The sequence below is a fragment of the Rhamphochromis longiceps genome, linkage group LG16 (assembly GCF_057381845.1).
Source record: "Rhamphochromis longiceps isolate RC_006_pf linkage group LG16, R_longiceps_female_GT1.1, whole genome shotgun sequence".
NCBI classification, from domain to species: Eukaryota; Metazoa; Chordata; class Actinopteri; order Cichliformes; family Cichlidae; genus Rhamphochromis; species Rhamphochromis longiceps.
Genome location: NC_140572.1, coordinates 22,303,733 through 22,325,205, shown reverse-complemented (window position 1 = coordinate 22,325,205; position 21,473 = coordinate 22,303,733). Strand labels below are relative to the sequence as shown.

Sequence of the window (21,473 nt, the reverse complement as noted above, 5' to 3'; positions counted from 1 at the left end):
ACTTTGAAAGTTGATCTCCAATGTGTGCCTTTTTCTTGTTTTGTATATATCTCTCTTGATTGCATATATTTCTCCTGTTTGGTACTTATTCCTGCTGTGTACTATTTATTCTTTATTCCAGCACAGTTTGTGTGGAGCCCCACAAAGAAAGTAAAGTATGGGGTACAGAGTGGAATAATTTCATAATTAAACAGGGTAGGCTGACATCATGTAACCCAGGGCTCTATTCAAAATCTAAAACATTTTCACACAATATCTTTCCCTGAAGATGTATTTTGGTCATTAGAGCTACACTTTCACATTTCTCCAACTGCCAGTGTTCCCCACACACACACACACACACACACACACACACACACACACACACACACACACACACACACACACACACACACACACACACACACACACACACACACATTTCTGTGTCTAGAGTACTAACTACTGTTCAGCTGCTTAAAATAAACCTGCCTGTGCTGCTTGAAGCGTAGTAAATGTCCCAGTTGCTTTTATTTTATTTCATTTTTTGTTCTAAAAAAAGAGAAAAAATCCAAACAAACAATACTCTCTGTATCTGTGGATGCATATGTGACAGGGCTGTGCAGATTATATATGCAGCATGAAAATTACAACCACTTGATTCATGTAATTACAGCAGGAATCTTTGTAAATCAGCAACTTGTATGCTTTTTTTTTTATCTAGAGTGCACATTTGCCTCCTGCAGCTCTCGTAAGGCATCATCGCTGTTTGGATGATATTTGAAATTGAGTGAATCCCTCATGAAATGTGTGTTTCAACAGCTGTGGTTGTTACTCTTTTAGGATTTTCCATGCTTTGTGAATTATATTCAAAGAAAAAGCAGTTATACCCTTTTGATCTCAATCAGAATCTGAATATTAAGATATTTTGGTGTTAAAAATCACATTTATATTAAGACATTTTAGATCTTTTCTGTACTGAAGAGACACATGGAGTTGTTACAGTTGATAAAGCAGAGGGAGGGAAATCTGTTTTGTTCAGAGAGTGACTATCCAAGACTTCCTCCTCTACACACAGCTCCTACTGTGTTCTCCACCTCTAGAAGAGAGGGAAACCAGCAGGAGGGAGCCTCTTCACATGCTCTATTTAAAGAAGAAACAAAAAGGGAAAAGACAGGTAACAGACAGATTTTTTTTAAAAATATGCTTCTCCTACTGCCGTGAATGTGCAAAAGCATCAGGATTAAACAGATGTTATTACTGTTACACTTCTACTTGAGTGAATTAAGATATAAATGATCCCCTCCACTGAAACACACAGGAGAGAGTCTGTCCCCGACATTAACCACAGGCCCATAAATTTGTTTTTGTCCAATTTACATACTATATTTGGCTGTGCTTATGCTGAGTGTGTGTTGATGCAAACTAGAAATACTCAAAATCCTTCAGCTGTTGTATAAATCAATGTAATTGATATTTAAATTTACTGAATATTGGAAAATTTCAGGAAAAAAGCAGAAAGTGTGCACGCGCAAATTACTTTAAATTACTGGAGTCATTACTCTTCTGAAGATGAAAAAGCACAATTAAGGACATTGGGAGTCATTCATAATGGCAGAAAATGTATGCTTAACAGACATACACAAAAACATGTGGAGCTCAAATAGAAGACCCCCCTTTGTTAAGACCACAATCTGTATTCTTTTCTGTTATTTACGTCTATAGAGAATCCCCTATGAGCATGCATATGGCGACAGAAAGGGGAGAAAAAACTCTTTGAAAAAGAGCTCCCGGCGAATAAAGCTTAGGAAGGACAGCCATCTGCTGTGACTGTTTGCTCTGTGGGAGAGTGACGAGAAAAAAACACAAACATATAGAATTAGATTAGAGTTAGATAAGATAATCATCCAGGGTAATTCCTCTACCTGCCAACTAGACTTCACTCAGAGGTGTCCCTGATCATTGGTCTACAAATCCTCACCATCTCCTGGTTCATGACCACAATATCTTATAATGCCTGGTTTCTCTCCTACTACCCAGTCAGGGCCTTTCTGTTGCAATAGTTGCACTGGGTAATTTGTGATTAGTTCCAAAGCTTTTGCAGACATCCCATCAGTCAGAAATGTATTTATCTGCATGAGAACAACATGAAAAATGCATCCAGTCTTAAACTTCCTCCTAGCTGTTTGGGATTAGTTTGACCTAGTAAGTATGAAAATGAAAAATCTGCGTAGACTCCAGCTTGTCGGCCGGGTGAACCACAGGTGCGCCTGACTGAAGCATAGTCCTCATTTACAAACCCTAGCATTATGGCTAACAGGTGGATTTTTCCATTGCAGTGCGGCTAGCTAACAATGAAAAACCACTTAGTGCTAAAGAGAGCGTGAAAGTGGACAGTATGTCCTGTTTTTTATTTATTTTTTTAACCATAAAACTCACTGCTACAGCCATAGGCAGTACAAAAGTGACTCCCCTAGACTGCTTTTCAGTTTTAGTTTGCTTGTTTTACAGAGTTATCAGTTCTGTCACTTGTTAGCTAACATAAACTCATGAAGTCTGTTAGCTGCAACCAACCAACCACGTGACGTCACGTTCTATACTGGCACAAGGTGGTGCTAAACACACTCTAAAAAGTTTAAACACTTATTTCTTAAACCCAGCTTCACAGTCGTGTTAAATCCATTACAGTTTTTTTTAGAGGGATCCACAGTGTAGATTTGCCGTTATATGTACATGTGTTGTTTCATGTGCTGTTGTGATTTGATTAATATTATGGATTTTTATGTTTCTCCTTGCCTTTTTTCTTTTACTACTTTACTTTTACTTTTAGAATTCTTGATGCAAAATGTTTTAACCTGTTTTTCCCATATGTCCGTTTTAAAATGAGCTACATAAATACACTTGATTTGATTAATGGCTGATATTTAAAAGCCAGAATATGAACACATGTGCTCAGCACAGAAATGTTTCATTGTTTGAACAGATCATCCCCCACACACTCTCCTCTGTTGCAGCGGCAAATTAGACTGTGAAATTGACAGCTCATGTGTTGCCATCTGGTTGCCATGACACCTAGTTATTAGGCCCTCTGACAGTCCCAGCTCAGCCTATTTGTTCCTTCTTCCCCCTCCTGCACATCAACACTGTTTCCAGTATAAAAAGGCATGAAACACAGAGTGTAGGTTGATAACAGCTTCAGTGCTGGTGACTTCCAGCTGAGGCAGCAAGCAAGCAGCGTATAATCTTTCAGCATGTTCAGTCATGAGCAGATCCAGTGGTCTAAAATCCTAGAAAAACAAATAAACAAACAAACAAAAACAAAAAAAAAACCAGGCAGGCACGAGATGATACCTTAAACAGGACAGCACAGCATGCAGATCCACATCATGACAGAGCAATTCCCCTAAAGGCACTTTCACATCAGAGCCAATTGATCTAAACAATTGTTCTGTGCAGCAGAAGCATAAAAGCCTAATTTCCACACATTACAACCCCGGTCTGGACCACATTGAGACTTTAATGCTCCACTGATCAATGAGAGGATTAAAGCAATTTAAAGGCTCCTTTGTGTGGTGTGTGCATTGGAATCTCCTTCATCCTCAAAACCTCTGGGCTGGCAGAAAGGGTGTTCCTTCTGCTCCTGAACTTAGCGTGGCCTGGAGTCAAAGAGGCTGAAGCAGCACCACGTGGCCTTTTTTTGCCATGTACTGCTGCTGTATCCCACACAGATATCCTGCTGCACCCTTGCGGGAGGTGGGGATGGCGTTGGTGGTGGAGTGACTCATTCAGCCCCCTCTTCTTCCTCTTGACATTTGACATACTGATGTAGAGGATCTCAGCTGGAACAAACACAGCGTGCTGTGTCACAGCTGCGATGTCTGTGCCTCTGAGCCCCTGGCTTACAGAGCTGAGAGCAGGTAACGATGAGTCAGCGCCTATTTAATTCATACACCTACACTGGGAAACTCGGGAGGGGGGGGGTTGTTTTCAAGCTGATTTTATTTATATTTTCCACATCGTTTCCCGCTGAGAATTCAGCGTCCCACGACGCTGCCGCAAATTCCTTGAAAGTTATTCTAGCTCCAGCTCTGCAAGGAGTTGAGGGAAAGGGCAAAGGGAGTGCACAAAGATAATTTAAAAAACACAACACAGTTCATGAGGCAACACTGCACCACAGCTATTAGGCTGATACATGCGAGCCATTAGGTGATCCATTCTCATTAAAACTCTTTCACTGAACAATAAGGATATTGTACCTCATTTAACTAAATGTTTCCACAAACACAAAGGCTGCTGCTGAACAGGGATACTGCTTCCTAATGAACCCCACTGAGACCTATCATCTTCAGGTCCTTCAGCCCTCTGCCCACCGTCTCATCAGGGCGGATAAAGCACCTCAGAGATTGAGACTGTCCTTACATCAGGTGCCTGAAGGTGGATGCTGACAAGCGTCTCAGAGGACATGCTGACTCTCACTTCTCCAGCTCTATTAACTAGTGTTTCCCCCCACTGCCACTTCTACTCTGCATCAGTGATTTAGAACAATCTCAAAGACCCACTGAGGCAAACTAAGGGGGGAAAAAAAAGGAGTCAGCATTAAAAAAAAATCAATCTCCTCAAACCATATAACTTCAGATACAGCTTTTGGTGCATTGCCTTTGACACGAGGGATTACCTCATGTGTATCTGAACTCTTGGCAACTGAAATTTTAGTTACTCAAAGAACACTTGAACAAGTACCATTTGGTTTTAAGTTAATGCTTTATTGTGGCTGTAGATGTGGATGTGAACCTAAATGACTCTCAAGACAAAAATGACTGTCAAGTACTGGATGTACAGGAAAACCAGGCCTCTCACACAGTGTCAGCTGGGAGCCGGCAGAGGATCCAGCCTGCCCATGAACCTAAAAGAGGTTAAAAAAATGGCTGGATTAAATGTTAATATTTTGTAATAATTCATGATAAATTATAGTCTATTTCTTCCTCTCTCGGTGCCAATGCAATGCAGAGGGAAGTCATTCTTTTTTAATTTTTTGGGGATTGAGGCGTTTTGACTCACTGTTGCTACAAAAAAAACTATTATCTGGAGAAAAAGAAATCCAATTAAGAACATGAACAAAGTAGTAGCACTCAGTTGTGTTCCACACAGATGCTGAAGAGTGCGTATGGCACAAAATTAAATAACAGAAAGATCAGTGCCTTCACAAACAGTAAGAACATGTACTGGCATATTCAGACCAGCCTGGACTGTAAAAAAAAACCCCACCCTGACTGTCCCAGTGAATCCAGAAACCACACACATTGCATGAGTTCGATTCAAAATCACAGCAAATGATTTTGGATCCTTTTTGCAATCTGGTAAGAACAATGTGCTGCTGGACTAACGAGACGACGCTTTGCAATTATCTTTGAGTCCTGCAGGTGGGAGTCAACAGTTTCTCCTCCTGACAAGACTGGAGTAGAGATCCAACGAAACCCCGAACACAGATATTTTAATGCACCCAAACTCCACATATAAGAACACTGAATTGTTTGGATCTCTTACAGGTTGTTTTGGGTCATTTCACTTACCTTTGCTTTGGTGGTTTTTTATGTGGCTGTTTTTAAGGCGGTTTTTGTTTCCACAGATCAGCCTGAGCAACTCTACACCTCTCAATATGACTCAAAATGAGTCAAAATAAAGCTTTATCTACTCCTTATTGTATTAGTACAGAATAATGTGATTTTGGATATAGTCATCACCCCTGTCCCTTTGCTTTTAACCTTTATTAGGCCAGATAGCGTTGACAAGAAAGAAATGAAAGAGTGCAGGGGAATGACACGCAAGCCACGGCCAGACTCAGGCCCCAGCATTAGCCTTTGGCATATGGACTGCCTGCTTAACCAGATGACCTACAGTGACACACCAATCAACCAGTCAGCTTCTTAATCTGCTTCCCTACACATTCAAAGCTACGATTGGTCAAATTACCAGGGAGTCAGGCTGTATACGTGTAAAACATAGACAATAAATAAAATAATGAATATGAATTAAAAACAGTACAAAACTTTCAACAGGAAGACGCAGCTTTCAGACTTGAGGAAGTCTGAAAGCCTGATTGGACACAGGCAAAGCAAATGCAAGTTAATCTTCAGCAATAGTTTTCTCAGTACTGTGCTCGGCTAACACTGGTGAAGGAAAAATAGTAGTGCATGTGACAAATTTTCATCATGCCAGGCAAAGTTTTAAAACTGATGATGATATAAACAAATAAACAATGACACTGTATATCCAAATTGGATATCATATATACAATTAGAATAGTTGTCTCACAGCTGAACAGAAAACTACAAATTGTTGATTTGTAAAAAAAAGAAGAAGAAGAGATTAAAATATAAGCCACATTTTTCCTCCCATTCAGTTAATTTCACTGAAGCTCGCCAGTCGCACTGATAGTGTTGAACGCACTTTTATTGTTTAGGTGTCAAATGTAACAGTGTCACCATTCAGAGAGGGATAAAGAGTAAATGGCCACATAAAAAAATATAAAATCAACAATGAAAATGGTCACACGGGGAAAGTCTGCTTCCCGTGGCAACATAGATGTACAGTTGAGACAGTGTCCAGATCCAGACATGTATGTGTTTGATTTGCACGTTTTTTTTCTCCACAGCCTACAGTAATCTCAGACAATAAGAGTCCTTTTTTTTGTTCACTAGCCATGCATACAGTTGACAGTTCCACATGTGTTGAGTCAGTGTCTTCATAGGAGCTGGCACTTTTTCCATACAAAATATTTACACTACCATTTATTATTCTTATTATCACCGCCGCCTCCGTCGGTGCTATTTGTTACTATGAATTTGAATACTCTGAGCACATGAAGGATGGCATCAGGATGTCGAAACTGTGGAGCGCCACATTTCATATTGATACCAGAGGACGAAAAGAAAAAAAAAGTATGACAAATGTTGGCATCTTCACTTTAAATGTCACCCATTCCTGAAAAGAGTTTGGAGAGACGGTCTGCGGAGATATTCAAACACTGAAATCGCTCTTTGTCCCGTCAGGATGAAGCGGTTACTTATATTACTACTCAGCAATCTGCTGTCAGAGTCTCCCGGAGAGGAAAACAAAACATCACACGATATGTGAAAGACTCCGCTATGCTTACTATCATATCTCAAAGTGAGAAAATAGGAAAGAGATGATTGCACCGTTGTTTTTTTGTTTTTGTTTTTTTAAAGAAAGACACCGACTTATCCTTTTTCTCTCCATTCCTTTTTTTTTTTTTTTGAACAGCAGAAAAAATAAAACTAAGAACATTGAGGCGCTTTCAGGGAACCTCTTTGGTTCAGCCCTGTGATGAGTAGAAAAAAAACCCTCCGCCAACCTCTGCTCGAATTAAACTGGGAGCAACATTGTACATAATGGAAATCAAATGCTTCTTCAGAAATCTGTCATGTGTGTTCAGCAGCTACTTGCAACAGAGTCATGGTAACAGGAAATGCGTCTCAGTGGTGTGTCTGAAAACTGCAATAACAACAGTTATTTCTAGCAGATTGTTTAGGAAGCTGTAATGAATAAAGATCCCGATCTGTTATTCTTTGCTGACAATATTTGCTTCCTCATAACGGAATAACTTAAACAACAAACAAACAAACAAAAAAGTGTAAAATAAGGCGAGGGCATGTTCTGTTTGTCATTTGTCAATTACCTTTGCGGCAAATTCCTGGCAATTTTCATTCAAAATGTACGCATTACTCACGTGTTATTATTCTTATTAATCGTGTCACTGCAAATGTTATGCTCCACTCACTTGGTATCCATTGCGCTCAACTGTGATTTTCATCTTCAGTTTAATCGGCATGTGCATGTGTGTGTCTAAGTGTGTATCTGTCCACTGCAAGTCAAACAAGTTCCCTCTAAGTGGACTTTTTGCCTGGTCTGTTCCTGGTACACCCCCCCCCCCCCCCCTCCCCAGGGCTATTGTATATTGCAAGAGGAGCAGCAGGGGTCGTCCTTGTCTGGCTGAGCGGCGTAGTCCATCTGCCGAACGATCTCGGCGAACAGTTCGTCTACCATAGTTTTGCTCTTAGCCGAGGTCTCCATGAACGGGCAGCCCCACTCCTCGGCTAGAGCCTGACCTTCGCTGGATGATACCTCCCTCTCGCTTTCCAAGTCCACCTTGTTCCCCACCAAGATAACGGGAACCTTTTCGTACCTGAAAGCACACACAGACCGACGTCAGTTTGTCAGACACACAGGAAAAACAACTGCTGCATGTGTGGCAAATCAGAGCTTTTTATTTTATTATGTTTTTCCCATAAAAGTGAAAAGAAAGGCAATTCCCCTTTCAGAACTTGGTTTTAGCAAATTCTAAATAAGAAAAAAAAGCGCACAGTGATTAAAACCTTCATCTGTTGCACTTACAAAAATCATAATTATTTAAAGGAGATCTGACACATTTATTTCAAGCTCCATATTTTTATTCTACTAAAGTAGGTTTGCATAATGGAATTTAGGATCATCTTTATTTATCTGATAGTGGGCATTAGTGCAGCCCCTCAGTTCATCGTGTATCTAGAACAAACTGTTCCAAACACTTTTTCCTTACAGTTGACCTCTCCTGATTGGCTGTCCCATGCAAACAGAAGGTTTGAAGAACAGGTGGGTGGGGCTGAGATGGCCAGTCACAACATACAGAGCAAAGAATAGAAAAAACCCCACCTCTACTATCTCTAACCGAGCATCTGAAGCCAAAGCTCTTGGCTCACATTGATTTCCAGGGCAGACACCGATATCATTATTTGAATCTTTGGCCTTGTTTAATAAGTGCATCCACTATTTTAACAGTACAAGTATGATAGACAATAAGAAAAAAAAGTATAATAGCCTCTTAAAAAGAGGCTGGAAGCAATAGGCAATAGGTAAGAAAGCATCTTTACTGGGTTACTGAATTATCATTGGGCAAATGTGAAAATGCTAACCACTGAGTCAGCACCTCTAGCAAAATATTTATGATGATTATCACCACTATCAACAGAAGATTCAACCTAAAAATCAATCTAAAAAGCCTATGTGGACTTTACATCATGGCCACTGTTTGAGCTTGCTGAACTCACGTGAACTAACATGCACGCATGGCTGGAGTGATTGAAACCTAAGAGAAAAGGTTATTTTTTCCATAACAACGACAGCCTCTATTCAGTTTCTCCAGTTTATTATACTGGAAGTTGGTGGTTTCACCCAAAAAGCTGTTACTGTTATCAGCAGCATAATTCTTTCTTAATATACCAGTTTTGCATTTGCTACATTATCCACTCACGTGACCATTAAATTAACATCAATTCTCAGCCTCTGTTTAATCCCTTTTTGACATCTTTCCATCTTTTATCTTTTCCAATCTCTCTAACAAAACAAGCCTGGATCTTTGACAAAAAGGATCTCGGTGGTTATTTTTGAAAAGCTCAGCTGGGTGAAAGAGGTGGGCTCGTTCTGACTGAAAGGTCGCAAGAAGGATAAAGATGAAAGTGTTTCCACTTTAGCATACGAGTGGACTCTGAGTGTGGGAGGAAGCTTTTTTCAGATCAAGAACCAGAGCGTCACCTGCTTCATCTACCGTAAACACTAAGTGTAAAGCCTGACCCAGTACAGCAGAGGAAACGGGTACTATAGCTGTCACCCCTGAGGGCAGGAAGTGGCCATAATCCTTTGAGCTCTGAACTCCTTGGCACGTAGCTAAAGCACAAAATGTCACTGTGGAACTGGACTACTTTGAGGACAGCCAGAGGATGCGGTCGGTTAAAATAAATAGGCTGCTCTATAATTACTTAAAAAGAAGCAGCTGAGATGCATTTCCACCAATATGATCACTACATCAGTTTTGATATTGGGGAACATGGCGGGCTTCTGAGGCACTTTGTACACATCAGAGGAGATAACAAAGCTCAAAAACATCAGAGAGATAGCAGATCATGCGTGTTCGCAACCTTTAAACAACAGGTTGCTATTTCTTTCATGCTTATCAGTATGCAAAACGACCGAGGGGGCGCTTTCCATCTGTCGGACCTGTCGTTTGAACCAAGTTTAAACGTCTGTGTTCACTTCACACTTCACAGCACAGTCAAATTTAACCCGAGCACCTGTCAGCACCATTAGGATTTTCAAATTCTGCACTCGCTCTGTGAATTATAGATGCCTTTAAGTTATTCACCAAAATTAATATCATCCTCATCCTTGTTTGTTATAATAAACTGGTAAAGAAGGAACTGGCTACTGTTGAAAAGACGGGGAGTCTGGAGACTACTGTGAAGCCTTTCCAGGCTGAGCAGCCAGAGCGTTTCTCAGAGGTAAGGGGGGCTGCAGGTTTCAGCGTTAAATAAGCTTAAACTAGCCGACTTTGATCTACCCATGAATACATTATCCAGCGAACTTTAATCTCAACTATCCCGTTCTGTTCCCAGGATGAGCCGAGAGGAGCTACCTGAATTTAAGAGACAATCTCTGAGGTCGGTCGGTCGGTGTGTGACCAAAAGTGTTGAGCTAGGCAGGCAAACTGAATGAGAAACAACATGTTATGCTTCTCAACTTTAACATTCAGCATGTCGTGCCTAAGTTCTCATTCGCTGCATTCCTGGTGTCAGTAAAAACAGCAAGGCTGTGATTTTTCTGAAAACTTCTTTGGATCTAGTTGGTGGTAGGTTATATTTAGCCTTGAACCTTAAATTCCCTTTCCCACCTTCACTGAAAACCCCCCAAACACTAAGCATAGCTGTGGGTGGGCAGATTGAAAGGCAAAATCTTTACTTTTACAGCTGCATCCATTTAAAAGGGCCTCTGTGTTTAGTTGGGCTAATGATGCCATTTTGGTAGGTCCTCCACTCAGCTGTTGTTTGTCTCCCACTCTAAATCACTCAAAGAGGTATGTATCTTGTACCATCAGATGCTGTTTCACACAAGCTCTCGCTTTTCTGCTCTAAACTGTTTGCACAAACCCAGCAAATATGACAGAAACACTGAGGTTATTCCACAGTACAAAACTGGTTTCAGTTCAGTTCAGGAGAGCAAAACCTACGCAATAGAAAACCTTATGTTGTTTCCATGGACAACAGTGGTACGGTTAAAGTAGAAGCGAAAAAAGTCATATTATCGCAACAAAGAAGGCACGTTTTTCTGTTATTTCACATGTGTTGGTTTTTAGAATTTTATTGAACAGATTTTCAACTCACCAGTTATTAGTCAACTCACATCAATCCTCAAATTTAAATAGTAACGTGTTCCTTTAATTTCTTTGAAGCAGTGGAATGAAGTGAAACAATGAAGAAGTGAAGCTACATGTACACGGACCCTGGCATGGACCTTACTCTTCAGCTTACTCCACACATTTTAAGTCAGAAATGTTCACGGTGGTCTTCTTAAGGTAGTTCTTCACCAGGAGCTACATATGTTGGGTTATTGTTGTGTTGGAAGACAAAGCGATGACCCGGACCCAATTTTGCTGCTGACTAGTTGGAGTTTTCTTCCACCCTGACGAGATTCCCAGTTCCAGCTGAACTAAAGCATTCCCACACCATAATACTTATGTGTTTCACAGTAGGGATGGTGTACTCTGGGTTGTATGCCTCTGCCTTCTTTCTCCAAACATAAGCAGAGTCTCTGTGGCCAAAGAGCTCAAAGTGTCTCCTCTGCACGAGTGGACTTTCTCTTGCTCTGCAACTTCAAAGTCCCTTCAAAGTTCGAGTGATTGTATGTAAGACAGATCTCGACTTGGCTAAGATTCACTCTTGGCTGTTCTGGGGTCTCTCACTAGTTTTCTTTCCAGCTTCTTTGAAATCTTTAACTTCTACCTCTTGCCATGCTTTTTCTTTGCTGTGTGACTGTCTTTGAATTTCCTGATGATACTTCTCACTCCAGTGAAAACTTTTGTGCACCCATCTCCTCCTTTGTGTGTCCAAACTGATTCCTTTTGTTTTTGGCATGCTGCTTTCTCAGGTGACAGCTAAACTCTTGCTGAGGTTTTTATACTGTTTGTAAATTAGAAGAGAAACCTCAGTTTTAGCTTGATTTAACAAGATTTGTGCGTTACAAAGATAAAGCACATTGCACAACAGTGGCTTGTGCAATGGCTCTTTTTCACAGTGCAATAATATCAACCCTGGTAATCCCTATTTTGCTAAACTGACGATCACTTGCTATGTTAAAAAAGTGCTAAAGTGTAAAACATCTAGTAAAAAAAACAAACAAAAAAACCCTAACTTCATTATTTTTGTTGTCCCAAACAGCAGAAGTATCTTAAAATCACATTAAACTGTGTGTGAGTGTGCCACATGCTTTTTTTGGTCAGCTGTTTGCAACTTATGCAGCTCGTTTGGGCCTCATCATTACAGGAACACAGCACAAAGGCATCTGGACCCAAAGAAGAAAGGGTCTATATATAGTCATAATAACAGAGAAGAAAAGCGGCAGTCCAAGGAGGTGTGAGACAGAGGCTGCCATGGATACTAAGGCTCACAGAGACTCGGCGTTAAGGTTGTCGGCCAACCACTGGTGGCTGATACAAGAAAGTAAGGCTCGACTGTTGCAGAAAACACAGGCCAAACGAATTACTGAGCGGGATTCGTTTTTGCTGTGACACAAACAGCACAAACAACATGTCGCTCTTTAGCCTTCGGCTTGTGAGCCTGATGCCAGAGGCAGTGGAACACTCAGACTGCAAACATCAATTCAAGCTTGCTCAGACACAGCTTATCAATAATGCATGATGCAGATCAACTCACACAGGCCTTGCTGACAGACGGTAGAAACCGGCTGCCCAAGAGCCACTGGTTATGACTCGGGGCAGCAGCAGGCAGGAAAGGCTGTGTGCTGGGCACCCCTTCCCTGCGAATAGCATTTTTGTAGAGGGTCTTCAGTTTAGCCAGGGGAGAGAATTGAGCTGAGTCAGAAGGCAGCACAAAGCTCCTCTTTTTGCCACATTAGGGCACCGAAAGATTTAATCAGGAATGGCTTCTTTGACCCACGGCAAGAATGCAAAGATTTTCCCTTTAAAACAAGCAATAATATATGACAAGTAAAACACTTTAATTCTGTTTGGGATGGTTATGAGAATTCATTATTTGCTTCCCAAAGCCTTCAAAAATCGACCCCGTTTACTGATGATAAACACACTGGCCAAGAAGTGCCAAAATGGACAAGATAAATGAGTACTGAACTTGACAGACTGTACAGATTTCCTTGGATCTGATTTATCACAGCAATACTCTGGCACACTAGCAGGTCTCTGTGGGTGATTATGCTGTCTGACACAAATTACTTCTCTTATGAAGTACACGGCCAAACATCTAAAATGCAAGTACCATTTTAGTAGAAATTTGTCCGGGTTGAACAGTCGGTCAGTAATACGCTTTGAATAATTCATTGAAAAGTTCTAACCGGAAAATACGGCCCTTATCCTTTCATATCTGTAAAGGATGATATTTCCCTTTTATCATACTGTCAGTATCAACCTCATGATTGAAAAAAAGTTGAAACAGTTAGTCAGAAATCTCACTGGACCACCAGAAAAAAATTCAGTTTGACGGCATACTTCACAATAAAAGAACAATTAGGATGCATAAAGGAGATTATTAGTTTCCAACTTCAGCTCTTAAGGGATTTTTATGGAGATTTGTTACAATAATCGCAGTAAAACTTGGTAAATAACCAAAAAAATCACTGAAACTCTTGCTAAGGTACAATGTAACAAAAGATCGGAGAATGAACACACGTCAGGAGTTCTGCAACAGCTGAACAGTGTAATTAATTACCAGAATACCATCTAAACAGAGTGTGCAATATAATAGCTTTTATGTTTCCTGGCTCAGTTTTGCGCTGCTGACTCCCAAGCTGTTTACTTGTCCTGCTCCCTTAACAAGCCACAAACCTGGAATAATCTGAAAAAAGCAGTGTACATCAGAAATGACTGATCACTACTTTGGATCATATTTAATACTTTTTTGTTCTTTGTTTCTCTGTTCTGCTAACATGCACTTCTCATGCACTTCCCCGGGCTCTGAGGCTTAGACACAATGGTGCTTTAAATTAATTGCTCAGCTGGCATTCCACCTTAACTCACAGTGGCAGTGGTAAGATGCAAAGGTTTGTCACATTTCTTAATTTAGCAAGTAGGCCTGCCTGACAATTAGTCCGCTAAACATTAATTGAAATAGAGGGTCTGATTTCGTGGACACTTGAGGTTTGTTGCAGGAAAAAAAAACTTACATAAAGTCTCACACTCTACAACAGGGTTGTCAAACATAAGGCTTGGGGACCAGAATCAGCCCGGTAAAGCCTCCAATCCAGGTCATTAGACAAGAAGTGAAGGAGGACATAGATTTTGGAATTTAAAGTGTATTTTAATGATTTTACAGCCTATCCTATTGATAAAGACCTCCCCCATCACCATTAATACTACACCAAAGGAATTAAGTAACAGATAAACAGTTAAACGACAAAAAAGTTCTTCTTTTTCCACTATGGTCTGTAGAAATAGTTTGTTTTTGTTTGTTTGTTACAATGCTTCCACAGTTAAAAAAAGAAGCTTTTTGTGAATTAACAAAACCTTTCTACTTTATAATTATGGACAGTCTGGGCAATGATCTACTAGAACTTTTATATAGCTTTCATTTATTTATGGCAATTTAAGTCACGCTGACCGATTTCTTTCATTTTCCTCCACAGCATTTCTTTCACGTAGAAAAACTGAGACACAGTTCTGAAATGGCACTTCTTACACTTACACTGATAAAGGGGAGTTTCACTGGTCTGGCCCACTTAAGATCACAGTGGGCTCTATGTGGGCATCAATATAAAATGAAATCCAGAAAAGTGGGATTGTTTTGAGAAAATAAAAGATAAACACAAATCAGGTTACATACAAATGATCCAGTTGGGCATTCACTGACCGCAAACATAGCTTATTTAAAATATGTAAAACCAGTGTTAAAAACTTTATAATTAGCATGTTATGGTCTTGTTAACAAGCTAGGTCCCTTCACTGTTATGCATGTAAAAAAAAAAAATATATATATATTAAGAGCATATTATTATTACATTTTTGCATTTCTCTGAACAATCACACAGTATTAAGAAAGTTATTGCATGCAAATTTGTGTTGATTTAAAAAAAATTTCGGTTTACTTTACTTTACTATTTACTTTTACATCTGTAACCAAATATTGCAGTACTGTATCTCAAAGACTGAAAATTGTCTATATTTTGATGTATGAGTTATGCATGGGCTAATGAGTTTTTTCCCCCCCTAAAGGATCTGTATTTTTGGTGCAGTGATAGTTTGACTCGACTCCTGATGGAACAGTGGATGTTTAGTGACATATGGCTTACAATGTAACAACTAATGACAGCGGACTATCTGTGTGGGATATCTAATCTATTGGCAACACTACCACACTATCTATCCATACATCCATTTTCTCAACTGCTTATCCAGTTCAGGTTCGTGGGGGTGCTGGAGCCTACTGCAGCTGTCCTTGGGCAAGAGATGGAGTACACCTTGGATAGATTATCAATCCATCACAGACCTAACGCACAGAGACAGACAATCATTCGTGCTTACATCTACACCTATGGTACAGCTAATTTGGAATCACAAATGAATCTAAAATGCACTTCTTTGGACTGTGGAGGAAAGCTGGCATACCCGGAGAGAACCTGCACAGACGCAGAGGGAACATGGAAACTCCACAACAGAAAGGAGCTCAGCCAGCCAGGAGATTTAACCCGGAACCGTCACGCTGCGATACAACAGAATAAATGACTGCATACTGGTAGCGCTGCAAAAACTTTACTTGCTTTATGAGGTGAGTTAATGTCCCACCAGCTGAACTAGTCTGATCCTTTTTGAAGTTGTGACTTTTAAAACAGATGAGAAACAACTTGCTGGTGTTTCAAAATTTCTCAGGGAGGTGAAGTACTCATAACACTTTTTTTTTATAGCCAAGCCATTGTGAAGTAATCAGTATTGACCTTTAGCTTTATTCATTTCCCCAGTTTTCACAATAGACAAAAACCACATCACATGGACCTTGTCCTTGGGAGCTGGCTTGCTCGATTTACATTCTCGCAGGAACCTCCGTCAGGTGACATCGAGAAAAGTTCAGAACTGCAGTACTTGAAAACTTAAAAAATGTAAAAAATGAATAAATGTGCAGAGGGCCCAGCAACAGCAACAACCACTGCAGTGCCAACAGCAGGGTTTATTATGCTATCCTGTTTCACCACTTTCTTCCTCACTACCCTCACACGGTACTTGTATTTCTACTCTCTGAAGTCACCAATCACAACACATCCCTGGTATATAGCTAACTGCAGCTGAAGTGTGGAGCGACGAGGTCCCCAGTGAGCACAGGCAGGCCAGGGTGTAATCATGTCCACCCAGGGCCCCTGTGCTAACGCCTGCCTGTGCTGCTATCAGCGGGCACTGATAGAAGCTGACAGGGTTCAGAGTGAGAGCGACACGCAGCAGCGCCTCTGACCTGAGCGACGGGCGATACGGTCGTGACCGGTCATCAGTGTTTTGTTAGTGAGGAGCGACAGAGAGGGAAAACAAAAACAACGCCAATGCTGTTCACACAGTTGCTGACAGGATTTGCCTGAGAAACCTGTGAGTGCTTCACTCGGGTGTTTTAAAAGGATAATCACACCCTTTTCCTCTCTAATGTTACCAGTAAGTTACCTCATCAATCTACATGATAATAGTCATGTCTTTACTTTGTTTTTCCTACTGCCAGTAGTCATTTACAGCATTTCCCACAATGCCTTTCGACAGAACATGCCCGAACGTGTTGCATTTTAGCTGTGGGTCTTAGGTGAACAAAAGCATGTCTCCTTGCAGTCAGGAAAGCAAACGAGCAATTCAAAAATGTCTTAATGATGAAATGTCTTTATGAGCATAAACTGTAACTTCTTCATTGCCTTCTGTGACACGTTCCTCACCATGCAAATGATGAAATTCAGTGCAAATTAGTGAAGCATTCAGAGTCCTCAGTGTTCCCTGTAAAAAAGTATTGAAAGGCCCAGAATACACTGCTAATTTTGGGTATCATATCAGACAGTCTTATCCAGTTACATATGATAGTGTGACAGTTTCTGTTTACATTTGCAGTTACCCAATGGGACACATAAGGCTTAACAAACGCAATGAATGCATTTACTTTTAGAATAGAAAAGTAAATGGGGTCATAACAACCATCTGCCTCTCTTCATTGGCAGTGAGGCGGTGGAGAGGGTGAGCAGTTTTAAATTCTTGGGGGTAACTGTGACCGAGGACCTGTCCTGGGGCAACCATATCACCTCAGTTGTACGGAAGGCCCAACAGCGCCTCTACTACCTGAGGAGACTGCGGAGCGCACACATTCCCAGATCTCTGATGTTGAACTTCTACAACTGTGCCATCAGCAGCGTTCTGACGTATGGATTTCTAGTGTGGTTCCCCAGCTGCACCAAGGCCGATCAGCAAGCACTCCAGCGGGTGGTGAAAGAAGCTGGCAGAATTATTGGAACAAGTCTGCCAGAGATCAGTAATATCTTCCCCACTCGCTGTCTGAGGAGGGTGCACAGTATCCTGCGGGACCAACATCACCCTGCGCGCCACCTTTTCCATCTGCTGCCCTCAGGGAGAAGGTACAGGTCTATACAGGCCAGAACATCCAGACTGGCCAACAGCCTGTATCCACAGGCTGTGAGGCTCCTGAACTCTCTGCCCCCCTCTCACGGACAATAACCATATCCAACTTCTTAATAGCAATGAACTGGTCTGCATTGGTGCATCATATCTTTATTCTCTTCCCCCTCCTGCCCCCCCCCCTCTTTCTTAAATAGATAACTATCATATCTGATATCATATCTCACAGTACAATAATATTGAATGGGTTGCATTGTTGTATTTTGTCATGTTTCTCAGGTCTTTGTCTGAATTTCTACGAACATTATTGCTAAGGATTGTCTTATTGCATTGGAGTCACACTGGGTTAAATATGTACACTTGGGTTTTAAGGGGTATTTATTATTTTCTTCTTTTTTTTGGGTTGTATGGAAGCCCCAAACGCAATTTCATTGTTCTTGACAATGACAATAAATAAATAAATACTAATACTAAATACTAAATGAAATGTTTCTCGTTGCAAGGTTAGTAGCAAACAAGGTCGATTTCTGCTGATGTTAGAAAAAGTCTGAATAACCGAAGGAAATGTGCGCGCTGCCATTCAGAGCCAACTTTCTGAAAGCAGGAGTGCATACAAAATGTAGGTCACAGCTTAATAATCGCATTGAATATGACATTTTTAAAGAAAAAAAAAAGCACAATCCTAAGTTTTAGATGTCTAACTCCCCATGAAGCCCAGCACCAAATTAACTGCTGTGTGGGAGTAGTGTTGTGGAGCGCGATCTTTCTGCTACGGAAAATAAATTCTGCTGTCATATCAGACAACGGCACCAGACTCAGTGTTAGGTGTGAAAACACAAAAGCCTGGCTGCATCTGCCCCGTGAGTGCACGCGCACACCATTTACATACAGGACGACACACGCTCGCGCAGCAGACTCAACATACCTCTACTCGTACTCAACTCGCATGGGAGAAACATGTTGACCTCATTCTTTCATCGGGAGCCACATAATAATAGGATTGTTTAGAAGGTGCATTTGACAAAAAAAGGGTCTAAATCCAATTAAGTGACAAAAACTAAAGACAACCTATAAAAATAAACATCCACAGCATGATTATATTTCATTTTGAGGTGGAAGAGTGGAAGAACTGTGACAAGGGAGGGACAAAAACCTTATCCAACTACAGCATATAGTAAATAACAAGATTATTAAATGGTATTAACTATAAGTTGATTTCAGTAGGGTTCTTCTTATTCTCTCCGGGGCCTATTTGACTCTCTGAACTAACTGTAACAAATCCATTGACACCTACAGGGACTGATGAACCCACACAGTCGCAGCCCAGCGCACAGTGCCTGCACACTGGAACGCCGAAGCGGAGCTAACAAATACAGGACATTAACCAATCTGATCTGGATGAGTTTTATAATCTCATGCTATGTCAGCAGGTGAGCATAGAGCATACAGTACAGTGTATCTGCACAGTACATTGGCCTAGAGCAAAGGAACACCAATAACATGACAGCTCCACGCAGCCTCAGCTAACCTCTCCCATGTATCAATCAGCAGCTCACTGTGGTGACCTCATATCTGGATCATCTGTGCAGCAGCTCTGAGACATCAGGCTTTCCATTGTGCTGCTCTTCCTAAACAGCTTGTGCAGCTTCTTAATTAAAAACACGGTGACTCCTCTGCAGATCTGTGCTTTCAACAGTCCCGCAGCTTTTTTTGTTTTTTTCAGCCACTCTTTCTTGAAAGCTCTCTGCAGAGCCTCTCTTGCACTGAATCCTGGGTATTCCCGGTTGGGTGTCTCGCAAAGGTTGCAGCATCCAGTGGACACCGAGCGGCACTAGACAGCAGCTTGGCAGATCACTGACACTATTTTGTTTTGCTCTGACAGGAAGACAGACGTGTCTTCGCAGAGCTGAGGGGTAGGAAGGATCAGCACTGTTGTCCTGTTAGTAAACACTTAAGTGAGACATTAGAACGTCTGCAGGAACTTAATATGCTGGGTCAGAGGCATGGGGGCAAGAAATAGGGGTGAGACCTGGAATACCATAATAGGCATGGAGTGTTGCTGCCTTAAAGATGCATAACATCTCCAAGCAGGCCGAGATCTATCCTGAAACTACAGGGCCCATGAGTCCAGCATATATTTGTGAAAAACAACCCCCAACAGCCACACTTAATTATGGAAATTACTCTTTTTTTCCCCAGCACATGATTTCACCAACCTTTTCACTCTTATGATCTGATCCCTCATCGGCTTTATGTCCTGGAAGCTTTGCTGGTTGACAAGGCTGTAGACCAATATGAATCCTTGACCGTTTTTGATGTACAGGTCGCGCATTGAGGCGAACTGTTCGGTCCCAGCGGTGTCAAGGATCTCCAGCACCGAGGGCGAGGAGTCCACCTCGATCTCCTTGCGGTAAAAATCCTCTATGGTGGGGTCGTACTTTTCAATGAACGTCCCGGTCACAAACTGCACAGTGAGGGCGGATTTCCCGACCCCACCGCTGCCCAGGACCACCACTTTATACTCGCGCATCGTGGGATTTAAATCAAGTCGTAAGGTATCAATCTCCGCGCGTCATTGAAATCAACGCAAAATGCTCCAGTGCGAAACACGCTCACCATTCGTGTCCCATTCTGAACGGGCTGTCAATAACACAGTCTTGTTCGCTGCTGCTCAGCTATGGCAGAGCACAAAGACTCGGCACCTCAAGATGGATTTCATTGTAGATATTCCCCCCATGCAGGCCAGACACTGACAGTTATACGAGCATCCGAGGACTGAAAGTGTCCGAAAAATGCGCAAAGGGAGAAAAAGAAGCTCGCCCGATGATGTTGAACGTGCGGGTGTTCATCTGCTTAGCTCACCCCTCTCTGTACTTCATAAAAAAACAAACTTGCTCCATCGAGGACGCTGGGAAAACGCTGGCTTAGCCTCGGAATGAACTGCAGGCACGATTTTTTAAGCTGTAGACCGCCTTAGAGAAACTCTCCCAAATTAAAGTGCCCTGACTTTCAGTTAAAGAACTTGCGTCTCTTTGTTTCTGTTTCACCATCTCTGACATGTCTCCGCTTCTCCCCCGCTCTCCAGTGCGATTCCAGCTGCCATACTCTCGGGTGGAGACCCGCGGCCGCTGCGTTACCAGCCGGTCCCCACTCGGCTCCCGTACCGAGGCACCAAAAAAAAAAAAGAAAAGAAGAAAAAAGGAAAAGCCTGTGGATCCTCCTTCGTCAGATGGATACGCGAACAGCCCAATGGGCGCTTCCGCTTTCTGTACACCTCACATGTGCCTGAATGGCAGCCTCACGGAGGCAGCCAGTGAGATTCGTCGCTGACATTTCCGTTCATGTGTTAAAATTCCCATCATTCGGTTGCCCCAGTGACATCCAAAGAGAGCTCATCCAATCACGGAGGCGGCTCGGGGATGTGTATCCAAGAGGAGGTGAAACGCACCGGATGCTGTTGCTATGGTAACGCTGCATTAAAAAAAAATAAATTTTTTTAGCTGCGATCCGACTCGAGAGTGAAAAGTCACTCACCTTGTAAAAAAAAAAATATAATAAACCTTTATTATTCTTTGATAATGAGCAATACAGGCTATGTAACACACTCCAATTGAAACCGCCAGGTAAGTCTTTTTAATTGACTACTTTAGCTTTCACTAATAGTGATAAATACAATTTCACAGGACAGCTGTTTGAACAAATTGTAACACAAAAACATGAAAACATGCTCACTGAGGATGACACGTGGTTTCTACTGCTGATGCATTGCAAAATTAAACACAGCTCACAGGATGGCATTTACACGACATTCATATATTTATTTATGTATATT

General features: G+C 41.5%; 1 protein-coding gene across 1 annotated transcript; it reads right to left on the bottom strand.

The window, feature by feature from the left end:
- Window positions 1-6,411: 6,411 nt before the first annotated feature.
- rap2aa (RAP2A, member of RAS oncogene family a) lies at window positions 6,412-20,858 on the bottom strand. The gene is made up of 2 exons (XM_085384370.1): window positions 19,858-20,858; window positions 6,412-8,182 (listed from the first exon to the last, which is right to left on the bottom strand). The coding sequence occupies exons 1-2, from the start codon at window positions 20,169-20,171 to the stop codon at window positions 7,945-7,947; spliced, it is 552 nt and encodes a 183-aa protein (XP_085240496.1). The 5' UTR covers window positions 20,172-20,858; the 3' UTR covers window positions 6,412-7,944.
- Window positions 20,859-21,473: the final 615 nt, after the last annotated feature.

What these genes read in the sequence shown, in the direction of transcription:
- rap2aa (XM_085384370.1), bottom strand. Translation starts at nt 20,171, where the DNA reads ATGCGCGAGTATAAAGTGGTGGTCCTGGGCAGCGGTGGGGTCGGGAAA. An exon ending in CAGATCATAAGAGTGAAAAG is followed by an intron (nt 8,183 to 19,857) that starts GTTGGTGAAATC and finishes GTGTGCTTTCAG; the next exon opens with GTACGAAAAGGTTCCCGTTA.